We start from the raw sequence: 15,059 nt of genomic DNA on the forward strand, positions 1-15,059 counted from the left end.
GTAGCTGAGAATGACCTTAGGCCCCTGATGTCTTCTGGGCACCCCCCAAATGCTGAGATCTCAGGCATACACACCATGCCCAGCTGATAATGTGATGACAAAGCCTAGGACCACATGTCCCTGCTTGGCCTCTGAGAAGCCGAACGCTGAAGTCATCCGCACCGGGTATCAATCATGCCACATGAATGAGCCAGGATAAAATCTCTGTGAGCTCCCATGGCTAGAAATGCTTGGTTGTCAGAGGTTAACACTATGGGCGAATTCACTGGGGAAGGATGACTAGGGGCTCTGTGCTGGCCTCTCCTGCACCCCATCCTGTGTGTCCACTTCATATTTTTGCTAATTTTAGTCTATAATCTTTCACTGTGATACGACATAGCCTTAAAAATAAAATGAGTCCATGAGCTCTGGGGGTCTTAGTGAATTACAGCATGTGGTGGCGAGAGCCCTTGAGCTTGTACTTGACATCAGAAGCAAGTGTGGTATTGGAAGTTTTTAATGTGGTTTTGCCACTGACACACCTAGACTCCTCGTCTGGCCACCTGCCTGTGGGATGCCCCGGGATGGTGCCTTTGTTTGACGGGTGATCATAAGTGTGGTCAGACAGGCTCCCTTCCCCCACTCTTACCGTCATCCTCATCCTTGGCACCTGGTGTGGGTACAAACACAGGTTCCGCCGGCCAGCAGCACTCCTCACCCCACTTTAAGGAAGACTTTGTGAGAACATCATATTTTAGTATCTGTGTATGCAGAGAAGAGAAAAATGGGATCCTGTGTCTGCAAGCACACTGACTCCCTGGGAGCAGGAGGGCATGAAGGCCACTGAGGGGAGGGTGAGCCCTCCAACCTGTACTTGTGACATCACCTCCAAGTGACACTTGTCCCAGGCAGCGCAGCCACAGAGAGGGAAACTTCCTTCCCCAATATCAAATATAGGTGGTCTGGCTCACATAAGGCTGAGACTCCACAGTCCTGCATTTTTCTGGTATTTGGTACAATGTTTTACATTATATAATTAAGGTGTTTAATGCCACTAATTAAAATGTGATACAATTCTTCGGTCGCTTCGAAAGTGAAAACCCTGGGCTATAGCTGGAGCTGTGGTGGAGCCCCTGCTGGGCTTAAGTCCCAGCATACAAACAAACAAACAAAAAAACAAAGCAAAACAACAAATACAAGGGAAAATTCCTATAAGCTATCATAGGCCTGTTCCTATAGAGCATAGGATTAATGGGAGAGGCTTGGAGTGTGTGTGTGTGTGTGTGTGTGTGTGTGTGTGTGTGTGTGTGTGAACCTTAATTTTTACTTGTGAGTATTTTTGCACAATAGATATTTAAATTTTTAAATTACTTTTAATTTATTGTCTTATTTTTACTTTATGCATTTTTATGGTTAGTGCATGGGTGTGTGTGGGGGCATGCATCACTCCATCATGCCACAGTACATACACATGGCAGAGGACAGGAGTTGGTTTTCTCCCTCTGCCATTTCCTGGGATCAAGCTGAGGCTGCCAAGCTTGACAACACACCTCCTTACCCACTGAGCTATCTCATCTCCTCTGCATTTTTAAATGCCAATAAAAAATGTTGATATGAAAGAAAAGTGGTGTGTGGCCCAGCACTTTGGACAGCACCGGACTAGATACTGACAAATAGTTACTCAGAAAAACAAAATTAATCCCCCAAGTTCCAGTGATGCCCTTCCTGCTGGAGAACTGGAGCTAGCTGCTGATTCTTGCGCTCAGAGCCCATCACAGGGTGGGTGCCACATAGCTGGTGCTCACAGTGCAGAGGAACATAAACTCATGCTTCAGATTTATCCCAGGTGACCTCCTTCCTGAATCTCCTTTCCAGTCTTAAGCCTGGATGAGTCTGCTTTGCAGACATTAAGTTTGTCCAAAGAAAGTCAGTCTCCATGCACAGGGACTTCCAGGTCACAGGGGTCAGTACCTTGGTTGGAATTGGACTCCACTGAACTTCAGCAGCAAAGATGTAGCGATATGGCTTCCCGTTGTGAGCATAATTTATCCGAGGGAGCTCTAGGCCTTGGGAGGACAGGATATTGATGAAACCCATCACTCGGGTGGGGAACTTTCCTCTTCTGACAAACTGGGCCTTGTTCCATATGAACAGTTCCCAAGTACCACCCCTGACCTTAATTCAGACCCAGATTATTTCAAAGGTGGTCATGGGTAAGGAGGTTCCTCAGATAATGAAGCTGACCCTGCTAGAAGGTTCAAGAGTGAGACGCCACAGACCAGGGGGCTTTAAACACATAAATGCCTGTAATTATCCATGATAGACATCAGAGAATTGCAGATTTAAATCAGAGGCTGCCACAATTTTTAAAAAGCTCTCTAAAAATACAGTGTGTGTGTGTGTGTGTGTGTGTACGCGTGTGCGTGCACACATGTGCACACACATGGATAACATAAAAGTCTCCAGAAGCCACTAGGAGAAGTATCATTTCATAATAAAGTAAATCTAGTATCCGGGTTAGTGCAGTCACTGTGCAAGCACTAAGGGATACTGAGGCAACAGGATCATCATAAGTTCAAAGCCAGTCTGGCTTACAGAATGAGATCTTGTCTAAAATAAATAAATAAAATAAAATAGGTAAATCCTATTATAATATCTATAAAAAGAATGTTTACAAAGGATTCTCATAACCCAAGAGATATCCATATGATAAGGCTAAGTGTAAAAGGCTGGCTGTAGAGCTGTGCATGTTATGCCACAGAGAGAGTTTAGAAGCATTGCTAAGGTCAGGTCTGCCTTCCAGCTGACACTCATCTTGCAACTTTCAATATTTCTATGGCTTTTTGCCCAGTCATTGTTTTTGGTTTTTGTTTGAAGACAAGATAAAAACCCATGCAGGCCTTTAACTCACTATATAGCTGAAGATGACCTTATTGTCAGCTGCATTTCCCAAGAGGCATTGCAGGAATATAATTTGTTCTTGTTTGTTTGTGTGTTTGTTGAGACAGAATATGTGGCTCAGGCTAGCCTGATACTGGGATTATTGGTGTGTACCACCACACCCAGCTTCAACGCACACTTAGAAGTATGAGATGCAGATTTCTCTTCACCAGGCTTTGTGTCATGTCCTGTGATATACTGAGCACAGAAACTTAGCCCTGTGGGTCAGTGGCACTTCCCAGAGAGCTTTTGACTCTCTGTTTAGGGTGAGGGCTATTTGGTACCCAGGGAGTTTCCCACACATCCTCCAATGCCTGCAATGTTCTAACACAAAGAAAATCAGCCCCACATGTCATCAGGGCTAAGGAACATGGGCCCATGGGTGTGGCTCCTGTTTGTGCATCTTAGTATCTCTCAGGCCCAGTGAGCCAATGGCACCCCTTTGTAGGAACTGTGACAGTGAAGAGGGAGAGACAGGAACCTACTATACCAATTTAATACATCACAGCCATTTGCATAATCAGCTATGCATGTCATCCATCCAAGGACAGAAGTGTTAGAGGCTATCCAAGCAAGATCCCAAAATTCTTTTCCTGGGGCCTCAAGAGCCTTCCCTGCTCTTCCCTGTCCCTGTGTGGAAGGAAGGTATCACAGAGAGGGGTTCTGGGCATCTCTGTGAAAAAGGATGTAGCCTACCTTCATAGAGGACCTCAGGCTGACAGTAGACATAGCCATCTTTTTCCTTCAGGGCTGTTGCTCTTGTAGTTGCCACCTTGATTAAATTTGAGCCCAGTTCAGCATTCTGAAAAGAGTAAGTTAAAAACAAGAAGAAAACGTTCTTCCCACAAACTCTTGCTTCACCATATGCACTTGAACAGAGCTTCAAAACATAGCACCTTGCATGGCCTCTCAGTAACCACAGGAAGCAGATATTTATTGCTGTTATTCTTAGTTAAAACTAATGAGGATTGCTGGGTGGTGGCAGTACATGCCTTTGATCCAGAAGCAGGTGGATCTCTGAGTTCGAGGCCAATCTGGTCTACAGAGCGAGTTCCAGAACAGCCAGGGTTACAGAGAGAAACCCTGCCTCAGAAAAACCCACCACCACCACCAATAATAATAATAATAATAATAATAATAATAATAATATAATAATAAAATAATGAGGATTGGGGCTGACAAGATGGTGCAGCTTTCAGCTTTCCAGAGGACCCAAGTTCAAGTCTTAGCACTACAAGGTGGCTCACAAATATCTGTTAACTTCAGTCCCAGGGATCCAATGCCCTCTCCTGGCCCCCAACAGGCACTGTACACAGATATGCACAGACAAAAATGCAGACAAATCACCTATACACATTAAGTTAATACATTTAACAATGCAACCATCATTTTAAAGATAATGAGGACTGGCAACAGGAACAGACTCTGCCAAGGCCACACAGATGGCAGGTGATGCTGACAGGACCTATTCAGGCTCTTTATCTCTCTAAGGGAACAATAATATGCTCCAAAGAGTATATTCTCTCCTATTAAATGCTGGGGGATTCACCTGCAAAAAGCTGCTTCTTTTTCCATTTCAGATGGGTGTTTACAAAGTCTACGGTAACAGATATATTTAGGATGTAATAGAGAAGGCTTTGGAGCAAACTGCACACATGGTCTGAGCCCAACCACATATGCTGGGATGAGAGTGTGAGAAATCTCACATATATGAACAACAGAGCAGGTAATGGAAGAGACTGCCCTAGTTTTCAAATACTAAGCATGAGACTTTGGGCAAGCAGTTAGCTTTCTCTGTGGTCCAATTTCCTCCTGTGCACCATGAAGATAATAGTATGCACAACTTCCAACTGATTGCAAAGATTAAGTAACATCATCTGACAAATGGTTTGCAGTAGGACCTAGATAAACACTTTTGTTAATGTTGACATCTTTGGAACAACACAGTAGGTCTTGGTATAATACTTACTCTCAGAGGATTCATTCCAATTCCTCTGGTTTCCCCAAACTCATTTAACACTGAGCACTTTGTATAAATGTTGCAACCAACAGCATTGACTTGATAACTAAGACAACTACAGAATGACTAATAGGTAGGTAGCATATGTAGAATGGATATATTGTACAAAATAATGTGTTGTGTTCTGAATAAGCCTGAGTGTTGGACTGTTAATCAGCATGTAATTTAAAATGCAAGAATCATTTTAAAGAGGCCCTTTCCTTCCTTCTTTCCTTCCTTTATCCCTTCCTTCCTCCCTCATTCCCTCCCTCCCTCCTTCCTTTCCTCCCTCCTTCCTTCTGTTACTTTTGAGACAGGGTTTCTCTGTAGATCAGGCTGGCCTCAAACTCACAGAGATTTGCCTGCCTCTGCCTCCTGAGGGCTGGGATTAAAGGTGTGAGAGCCACCACCATTGGCTAGAGGAGGCTTTCATTAAACATTTTTGGAGAACACTTGATTCTGAGTCACTGCATAAGTAAAAAGAGAAACCAGGTGAATATTAGTATATTGTTATTACTATGATTGACTTCTCTGTCCAATTTTTCAACATCATTTTTTAACATTAAAAACAACCTATTTCTCCTTTTGGGGCATGTGTATGTGTCTGGTGTGTATGTGCTTGTGTATGGGGGCCAGAGGTTGGCCTTTGGTGTCTTCCTCAATTGCATTCCATCTTACTGTTTTTTTCATATGCAAGTTTTTAGTTCATTTGTCTTCTCCTTAGAAACCAGAACCATCACTGCAGAAGAAATCACTGCAGGAGCTCTACTCCTTTTGCTTTTCACCTACACCAGCGATGGCCTTTGCAGTCCCTCTGAGCTTCCTCATTCTGTCCCTGCTTTCCTTTCAGTGCTTCTGGAACTAATCTTCTAGCAAAGGCCAAGTCCCACAAGTCTGTGTTTAGGCTCATTCTTCTTTGCATAATCCAAAGAGTCATTGATCACGCCCAAGTTGTCTTGCCATCACCAAAGTGGGTCCTAAATTTAAGTACAAAGATGACATCTGGTGTGGTCTCATACATTGTGGCTATCTTTTCCTGCATTTCTCTCTTTGGGACGTCACCTTCCCATGGGAAGGGCATCAGTGACCACATGTTTCCTCTGAAGCAAACGGTTAGTCATGAACTTCCTGGTGAGAACCGTTAGATCATTGCTGTGTCGTTCGTGATGGTGGGTCCTTGAGTACTGAAAGAGGAAAACAGGACTCCACCCTTTCTTCTGCTTCTTGGGTACAGGTTTCTTACCAATTAGCTTTAGTGGCTGAACAGACAGCTTCAGAGAGCTGCTTTCTCTACATCTCCAGTGCTGGGATTACAGATACTCAATGCCATGCTCGTCATTCACATTGACAGTGGGGATGGAGCCCAGGTCCTCATGCTTGCATGGCAAGCACTTTACAGCCTGACTCATCCCCCCAGCCTATCCCCAAACAACCTATTTAAATGATAGCAGCTCTTCTTCTGGGAAAAAGCGAATGTTAGCCACATCATAGTAGCTGAACTGAAGGGGTCTTTAGAGATTATTCATCTAGTTTAATCCCTTGATTGTTAGAAGTGAAAGCTGTGGCCCAGAGATAGAAACTGACTTGTCAAAAGTCACACAGAGAGAAGCAGAGCCTGAGTCCATGCTTTCACACTGAGATTCTCCCAGAAGCAAGAACATTTTGGACAGAGGTGGGGCGAAGAGCCCTTTCCATCCTGTAGGTCACAGCTCAAACATCTTCCCTAACCTTTCAATCTGAACCTGCTGCATCCTTGAAGCAGTAGTCCTGGAGCTCTAATTATTTCATTCATGAAGCTTTGTCCATCATTTTCTCCATGATGTCAGAGACCAGACTTTCTTTTGTGCATGACATGTGGCACTGAGGAAATGAATACGTGACTTAACAAGCTTTTCACTACTTTCAATGGTCAAGGGACAAAGAACATGCATGTCTTGCAGTTTGGTTGAAGAATCCAGTGAAACCAAGTCTATAAACTAAGTAGCCCCATGTTGGGTGCATTGTAGAGGCTTAAACTGTGCCCGTGGCTAGCTAGGCACATGATAGCAGCACCCTGTACCAGCCCCTCCCTGCCCAAGGCATGTCCAACCTTGACTCACAGGGAGTTGGTCTACAAAGATTCTTCTAGCTCTAGCCTGAAACTGGTCAGACTGGTTAAGGGATAAACTTTTAATTTTCCACACACAGCAGTAACCTAACATGACTCGGCTGCTCTTAGCAGCCAACCCTGCTTAGTGTTGAAATCAGCCAGAATTTAGTGAAAATCCCACAAGCTTGTTCTCAATCCTGATGCCAGAGGGAACTTCTGGAGAAGCAGTGAGCTCAGAAATCTGCCCCCCCCACCCCTATTGCCGTGGAGATACCAGCTTCTGGGTGGAATCAGAATTGGTAACTTGCTATGTGAGTTTGAAAAGACCCTCCACCTCCAACCCAGTGGATTGGCTTCCCTGCCTGTAAATGGGGTGCTGAGTAAAGCACAGTGGTTTCTGCCTGATCTCAGAAAGTTACGGTTTTGTAAGCATCTGGTCCCAGGCCAAAGACATTGTAGTTAACGACGGACACAAATTCAAATCCTGACAATCCCAACGATGAGTGTTTGATGTTGGGCAAGCTACTTTCCCTCTTAGCTGTAGACTCCGGGATAAAGAATAACTCAGAGGGTTGCAATCTGAATTGGCAAAGTCGTTAACAGGTCTTAAAATTTGTGGGGCCTGGAGCAATAGCCCAAGTTGAGACCCACAGGCCCTAGGCCCAAACGCTGCAAGCTGATTAAGTAAGACCAAATCGCTCTCCTATTCAGACACATGGGCCTTTGTCACAGGAAACAGCTCTAACATACCAGGACTAAAAACAACCTATTTTAATGATAGTTCTTATTTTTTTTCTGAGAAGAAGAGAAAGTTTGTTGCAATTTTGTTGTTGGATTGCAGGGGTCTTTAACTATTGGCCCAATTTAAATCCCTCAGCCTCAAAGGAAACTGAGATGAAGAGAAGGAAATGACACAGAAAAGAGCCACATGTGGCTACTGAGACTTTACAGTAAGGTAGAGTGAGGTTGAAAATTCCATGGGCCCTAATGCTTGCCACATCTCCCATGCTCTCCCACCATACTGGTGGTTGGTAGCTACTGTGATGGACAGGGAGAACATTCCAGCAGCATAGCAGGTTCTGTCTCATAGGTTTCCCTGCAAGAAGTATGAACTGAGACATCTAGGACCCCTTAGTTCTCTGCTAGATGATATGGCCCAGTGAGAGCTTCCCACTCAGGGTTTGCCTGAACCTACACAGATGCCCCATCCAGAACCCTGAGTCCCAACCAGCCCCACCAGACACCTCATGGGCACACCAGCAACACAGTCTGCTCTTAAGGGCACAGATGCTGTCTCTCAAACTGGTTGGTACCTCAGTTATCCAAGGCTTGGGTAGATGTGATAAAAATATGCCTTTCTTGGTAGGCATGACCCCTTGGCCCTTAGAACTTCTCATCTCATGGAGAAGGGGCCATGCTTGAGACAGAAGGGACCGATTTTGGCCTCTAAAGTGACAATCTGAGAGAAGTCTCAGAGCAGAAAAGCCCACAGGGCCCAGCACTCAGCATAACCTCGACGGATACTACTTTGCCTTATCCTCATATATTCATGTCTGTCTTTGGAGACAAGCCCAGATTTGCTGGTCCAGAATCTGAAGCCATCTCATGTAGCTCTAGCATGCCTCCTCAGGTTACAACCTCTGACCCATGACAGTGAATGCTTCCAAACCTATTTCGAACATGCTGCGGCACCCTTTAGGATGAAGGCATGGCAGCTGCCCCACTGTCTGGACATGCCTAGGTTCCTCCCTGCCACTCCTCCCCTGCAGAGCTCCACCTCAGGTGCCTGCAGCCCTACATAAACAGTTGGTTTTGAGGGGCCCTTCCATACTGCCTTCCCTTGACCTCAGCTGGTCTGAGCATCAGGGGTGACCAGGAGGTCCTAGACCTCTGAGAATCATCTCCCATTGTCTGCTCTGGGTGTAACGGATTACTTACTGGGAAATGCTATGAAAGCTAACAGGAGAACTGTGCCCTCTTAGAGACTTTGCTTCATGTTTCCCATTCATTCATTCATCCACTCATGCATTCATTCATTCCCCATGTTTAAGAGTTTTCAAATGCAAGGATGATCTGTTGCAAGATAGAGTCCTTGCCCTCTAGGAGCCTGTACTTCAGCAGCAAGAGGGGATCAAGCAAGCTTGTCTCGCTGGAGTTGAGTCTTATTCTGGGGGTGCCACAGTGTACACACACCCTTGAGGGGGTGACAGCACAGACCTGAAGGATGAAGAGCTCTCTAGGCCCAGAGAGCCTCTTTAGCATATCTTCCTAGCACTCAGGACACAGTACCAGGAAGGTTGGGCTGACACTGTCCTGAATGTGGGCTGGGAAAGTGCTACAGAAGACTCCAAATTACAGCTAGGGAGAGCAGACAGGTCTCCAGAATAGGCCAGGGAGACAGGCAAAAGGAACATTGATGGGCAAAGGCCGCTGAGGAGAGAGCATCTGAGAGAGCACAACTTTCCTAACCCAAGGTTAGGATGGAACCAGGGCCTTGGAGCAGGGTGTGTGTGGCTATGTCCACCTACCCAACTTTCCCATTTATACATCCAGGCAGCTGAGTGACTTGAAAGCAAAGAAGCCATCTTTAAGGGACAATAAAAAGCAATTAAGCTGCGTGGCCAGAGCCACCCAACCAAGGGTTTGCTCTTCTTGGCTGATTTCAAAGCACCTGGTGTCTGCAAGGTGGCTTTTAAAGACACACATACAAACCATTCCAGCTTGGTTCTGAGGAAGTAGCCATTTCCCCCCTGTGATCAAAGGGTGTAAAACCTTAGGTGGGAGCAGGGAGTGAACATGTCCTTCTTCTGGCATCAGCCCTGGGCTGAGTTCAGCATTGTGACTCATGCCCTGTGTGCTCTGTGACACCCTATTCTCCCTGGACCAGAAGGCCGTCCTTACTGTGGCATTGTGGGGCCTTCTCAGTACAAAGGGTGCAGAGGCCTGGGCTGGGGTGACTTCATGGGGTGCCATTGATCACTCAAATAGCCCTTATAATAATGGAAAGCTAATGCTTTCAAGTGCCCCCCATATTTAATAGAACTGTGAAACAATTGAACCTAGGGCCTCATGTTTGCTAGGCAAGCATAGTATCATTAAACTATACTAAGCCCCTGTCCTGGTAGCCTACCAACCTAGGCTTGACCTTGCAATGCTCCTGTTTTAGCCTCCTGAGTGCTGGGGTTGTAGGCATGTGCCACCATGCCCAGCTGCTTGGCTCATTTTTTTTTCTTGTCCAATGTCATATCAGAAATCAAACCCAGAGTCACACTGTACTAAGCATTCTTTCTACCCCTGACTAACACCCCTGTCCTGGCTAGTTTCATGTCAACTTGACACAAATTAAAGTTATCTGAAAAGAGGGAACCTCAATTGAGAAAATGGCTCTATAAGATCTGGCTGTAAGGCATCTTCTTAATTAGTGATTAGTTGGGGAGGGCCCAGCCCATTGTGGGTGGTGCCATCCCTGGACTGGTATCCTGGGTTTCATAAGAAAGCAGGCTGAGCAAGCCAGTATGCAGCATCCCTCTATGGCCTCTGCATCAGCTCTTGCCTCCAGTTTCTTGTCCTGTTTGAGTTCCTGTCCTGACTTCCTTCAGTAATGAACAGTGATGTGGAAGTCTAAGCCACGTAAACCCTTTCCTCCCCAAGTTGCTTTTGGTCTTGGTGTTTCATCACAGCAATAGAAACCTTAGCTAGGACAACCCCCAGCCATACACATTTCCCCAAGCCTGGCCTTGGGAGGAGGCAGCCCTGGCTGGAGCTTCAGAGCTCTGCAGGGCTCTCAGATCTCATGTGTGCACTCTCTTCCACATTCTAGCAGACGATGCTGCCTTCCCTGGTGAGTGCCATGTTCCCTTTCTCACGGCCAGTGAGTCGATTCAAACAACAAAGATGTTACAGATGTGAAATCAGAGTGATGTGAGATTTGGCACAAGCCATGGCAGAGACGGACAGAGAGAAGTGTTAGGGAGAAAAAAAAAAAAAAAAAAAAAGCCAGAATTTGGAGACACACAAAACCGGGTAGAAATCCTGACTCTTCTGCCCCAGAAATAAGCGTGGGAAAAGGCTCCCTGGGTTGTGGAGAACTGTTCTCCAGTGTAAGGCCTGCAGGGTGAACAACTGGATTCCCACTCCTTTGCAGTTACAGATGTTCTTTTAGTGAAAGGTCCAGGTTCTAACCTTGCACTGTGGTCTGAGACATAGTCCTTTATCTCCTTGATTCTCAGTTTTTTTCAGCTGTGAACCGAGGCTTTCAGCCTTCCCCATACGTCATTTTGGTCATTAAGTGATGCAAAGTAAACAAAGGGATAAAATGCACAGCGAAGCACCTGGCATACAGCTCTCCTTTAGTAAATGGGGCTGCCGCATTTTAATTGAGTTCAATTTGGTGCCATTTAAATTAATTATATCATGAAGTCAGTGAGTTCTGGGGCCAGAGGCTTCCCTCTGTTCAGAGCCATGACAGCAGCACACTGAGGAGGACTCCTGTCCTGGGGGTCATGCACAGGGATAAGAGCAATAGTTCAACAGCTGGGGAACCCTGCTAGCTGATGTGGGGGTGGGGGGGATAGGGAGGTAGATCTCTTCAGAGAAACCTTTTGAGCTTCTGGGGATGGATCCCTGCCCGGGACCATTAGCTGAATATTTAAGATGAAAGCATACAGATGCCTTGGCTTATAACTGACATGAAAGGCAGAAGAAGGTAAGGCAGTATGCACACACTTGGCCATGAGAGAAAATCAAGTGTGTATACACACCATCACATGGGTGAAGCAAAAGAAACTGCTGAGTAAGAGAAGCCAGTTGTGCCAGGCCATGTGCTGTAAGATTCTGCCAACATAATGTGTTTGGACAGGTGATGCCCTTAAGGCTGGGAGGAGATTCATTGGGGGGTGGGGAAGGGAGAGTGTCTGGGAGGTGATGGCTAAGGGGTAAAGGGTAGGGGATTTCTCTAAGGGTGGAAAAATGTTCAAAACTGAGATGGGGATGGATGCTCAACTCTTTCTATAACAAAGGACAATGAATTGAATACTTTAAATGGATGAAGTCTGTAGTGTGTGGATTGTATCTCGATAAAACCATTAAAAAGATCCAATTAAAATATACATGCACATGTGTGTTTGTATCTATATGAATATGTAATATGTATCCAAAGAGACTGGAGTCAACAGAAACACATGCACAGTGACCGCCTGGCAGGATTTAATGAGGATTATTCCTTTGTTTGAGACAAGGTCTGACTCTAACCAAGGCTGGCTTCAGCCTCCTTAGTGCTGGCAACACAGCCAATGTTACCATTCCCAGCCAAGTTTAAAAGGATTTTCCTTTCTTCTTATATGTTCTAAAGTTTCTACAGAACATAGCTGCTTTTAGAAAAACAAAAGACTTTTTCTAAAGACTGCTCAGGGCTGGGGCAGGGATATGTTGCTGGGTGGTAAAGGATTCCTCTGTTATGTGCAAGGCCCTGGGTTCCATCCTCTGCTTTACCAAACCAAAGGAAAAAAACAAAATAAAACAAAGCAAAATAACCAAACAAAGAAAGCCCAGTTCACTTGGAAATCCAGTGTCATCAAGTATCAAGGAAAATTTCTGCCCAGGTTCAGGGCTGTTAGGAAAAGCAGAGAACACGCTACCTTGTCCACATGGAGGGGCACAGCAAACCTCTTGAGGGTGGGCACAGAGGTCATCCTGGAATTCTCCTCGAAGTTCTGGTTCAGGTTGGCCAGGTAGAAGAGCTCATAGAGGCTGCTGTCCTCATAGGCAATGACGTCAAACAGGACACAGCCATCTTCCTCATAGGCGTTGACATGATGGAAAACCACCATGGGGTCTGTGTAGAACTTGGTTGGCACGGGCTTTTTAGTCCTTTGGTCGATAATATGAATGTAAGTCTGAAAAAACAACAGCCACCCAGTGGTTAGCTCACTGTTTGATATACCTGGCAAGGTGACATCACAACCCCCAGGCCAGCCCTAGCTTGTGGCCATATGAATACCCCTTTCTTCATTCTGAGCTTTGTGCCTACCTCAAAGTGCCAGGAAATGCTATTCACAATGACCAAATTATGAAATCAGTCCACACATAGATGAAGTTTTTTCCCCCCACAATTACATAGATATAGATATTGTGTGTGTGTGTGTGTGTGTGTGTGTGTGTGTGTGTGTGTGTGTGACATTAGAAGGTGAGTGGGGGATGAACACAAAGTATAAGATACAGTTGGATGAAGGTGTCAGTATAAACCGACCACTTTCTATAAAGAGGATTTGCTAATGAGAATTAAGACAAGGGACTGGGGAGATGGCTCAGTTGGTAAGGAGCCAGCTGTACAAGCATGAGGACCTGTGTTTGAGCCCTAGCTCCCACGAGTAGAAGACAGGAGTGGTGGTGCCAACCTATAATCCAGTGCTGGGGGCTGCTGGGGGCTGGTGGGTGGGGTGGTGGTATCGGTGGTGCAGGGTGTATTCAACTTGAGTTGGCTTCTTTGTCCTGTTCATTCATGCTACCAACTTTCTAAGTATCAGGCAGTTAGTTCTTTGGGAACAGTAGAGACAAGAAATCACTCCTTCCAAGGACTGTATATACGAGTGAGGTGGAACTCACAAGAAACATAAAATCTGTAATACATGAAGGATGAAAGGTGCTCTCAAGAAACATGCAGCAGTCATGGTGGGAGCTAGAGGAAGCCGGTGTGGGATTTCCTGTAGGTAGGTTCAGGAAAGAAAGCTGCAGGAGCTAGACCAGTGAGGGAGGAAGCCATCTTATTCCAGGAGGGACAGAAGACGCGGAAGACCTTAGCAAGGGGTAGGAGAAACGGAACTGAGGGGTGGTGATTGCAGCCTTTGAGTGTTATTCTGAGCGGTATGAGAAACTGCTAGAAGGTTAAGCAGTGGTGGAACTCATCTACCTCTTTCTCCTCCTGAGGAGGCAGAGGATGGGCCTTGAAGTGGGTGGCTAGCTGGCATATTTGTACCTGCAAATGAAAATGGGTGTGAGTGTCTACACGGCACTATGTAGACAGTCAATGGATAAGGGCAACTTTCTCTGGAATGGGAGCAAAGAAGGAAAGGGGGAAGGTGTCAGGGAATCTGATGTGAAAGGGGATTTTAAAAAATTGTAATTTTTAGACAAGGTCTCACCTAGCCCAGGGTGGCCTTGAACTTGCCGTGTGGCTGAGGATGACTTTGAACTCCTGAGCCTCTTGTCTCTGCCTCCTCTAAGTGTTGAGATTACAGGCATGCACCACTATGCCCAATTCATACAGTTCTGGAAATTGAACCCAGGACTTTGTGTGTGCTAGGCAAACACTATGCCTGCTGAACTATATCCCTAGCCCAGGGAAGGGATTTTATATTCGCCTGTCTATACTAGTATGTTATTTGAATAGACAACACTGAGAATTACTGGACATTTGTCAAAAGTAGCAACAGCAAATAAATACACACATAAGCACATACACATGTATGCTTTGACATCTGTTCGTGCATGCACATACATGTACACACTCATGTACACACACACGTGCGAGGAGTAAGGTTTTTCCGCCCGCCGCTGGTCTTGTCCCCGCCACCACGCCAGCTCCAATTAACGCACTGAGACTCTGTATTTGATATAATGTTGTTGGGCAGTTACTTGTTTCTTATCAGCTAGCTCTGTCTTAAGTATTAACCCATTTGTGTTAATCTATGTATTTCCATGTGGTTTCACCTTACTGGGGAGTGGGGCAGGCGTCTGGTCTCCCCGGTCTCTCCATGCTGACTCCTCCTTACTACTTCCTCTTTCCTCCTTGTCTCCTAGTCCCTCCTATCTTCCTTTCCAATTGGCCAACAGTGCTTTATTCATTAACCAGTATGAGAAACATATATACATAATGGCATCTCCCATCACCCATGGAACACTCACGCATCTCTGAGAGAGATGTCTTCATTTAACATCTGTGGAACTCAGTGTCCTCCTGATAGCTAAGCTCACCCATATCCCAGACTCACTATACCCCACTAACCCCCCTACATTGTAAGACAAAGGCAGAGGTGTTGAAGGGGCCTCCCAATG

The 15,059-nt window shown here is 45.7% G+C and overlaps 1 protein-coding gene across 1 annotated transcript in view; it reads right to left on the reverse strand.

The window, feature by feature from the left end:
- Bco1 (beta-carotene oxygenase 1) overlaps positions 1–15,059 on the reverse strand; it is a 33,633-nt gene that overhangs the window by 2,135 nt on the left and 16,439 nt on the right. Inside the window, exons 7-10 of the mRNA XM_051201742.1 lie at positions 12,644–12,901; positions 3,616–3,721; positions 1,951–2,045; positions 629–740 (exon numbers count right to left, since the gene is read on the reverse strand). Of these exons, the coding sequence (XP_051057699.1) occupies positions 629–740; positions 1,951–2,045; positions 3,616–3,721; positions 12,644–12,901 (571 nt within the window). The remainder of the gene's footprint in view (positions 1–628; positions 741–1,950; positions 2,046–3,615; positions 3,722–12,643; positions 12,902–15,059) is intronic.

The sequence above is a fragment of the Phodopus roborovskii genome, unplaced genomic scaffold (assembly GCF_943737965.1).
Source record: "Phodopus roborovskii unplaced genomic scaffold, PHOROB, whole genome shotgun sequence".
Lineage (NCBI taxonomy): Eukaryota > Metazoa > Chordata > Mammalia > Rodentia > Cricetidae > Phodopus > Phodopus roborovskii.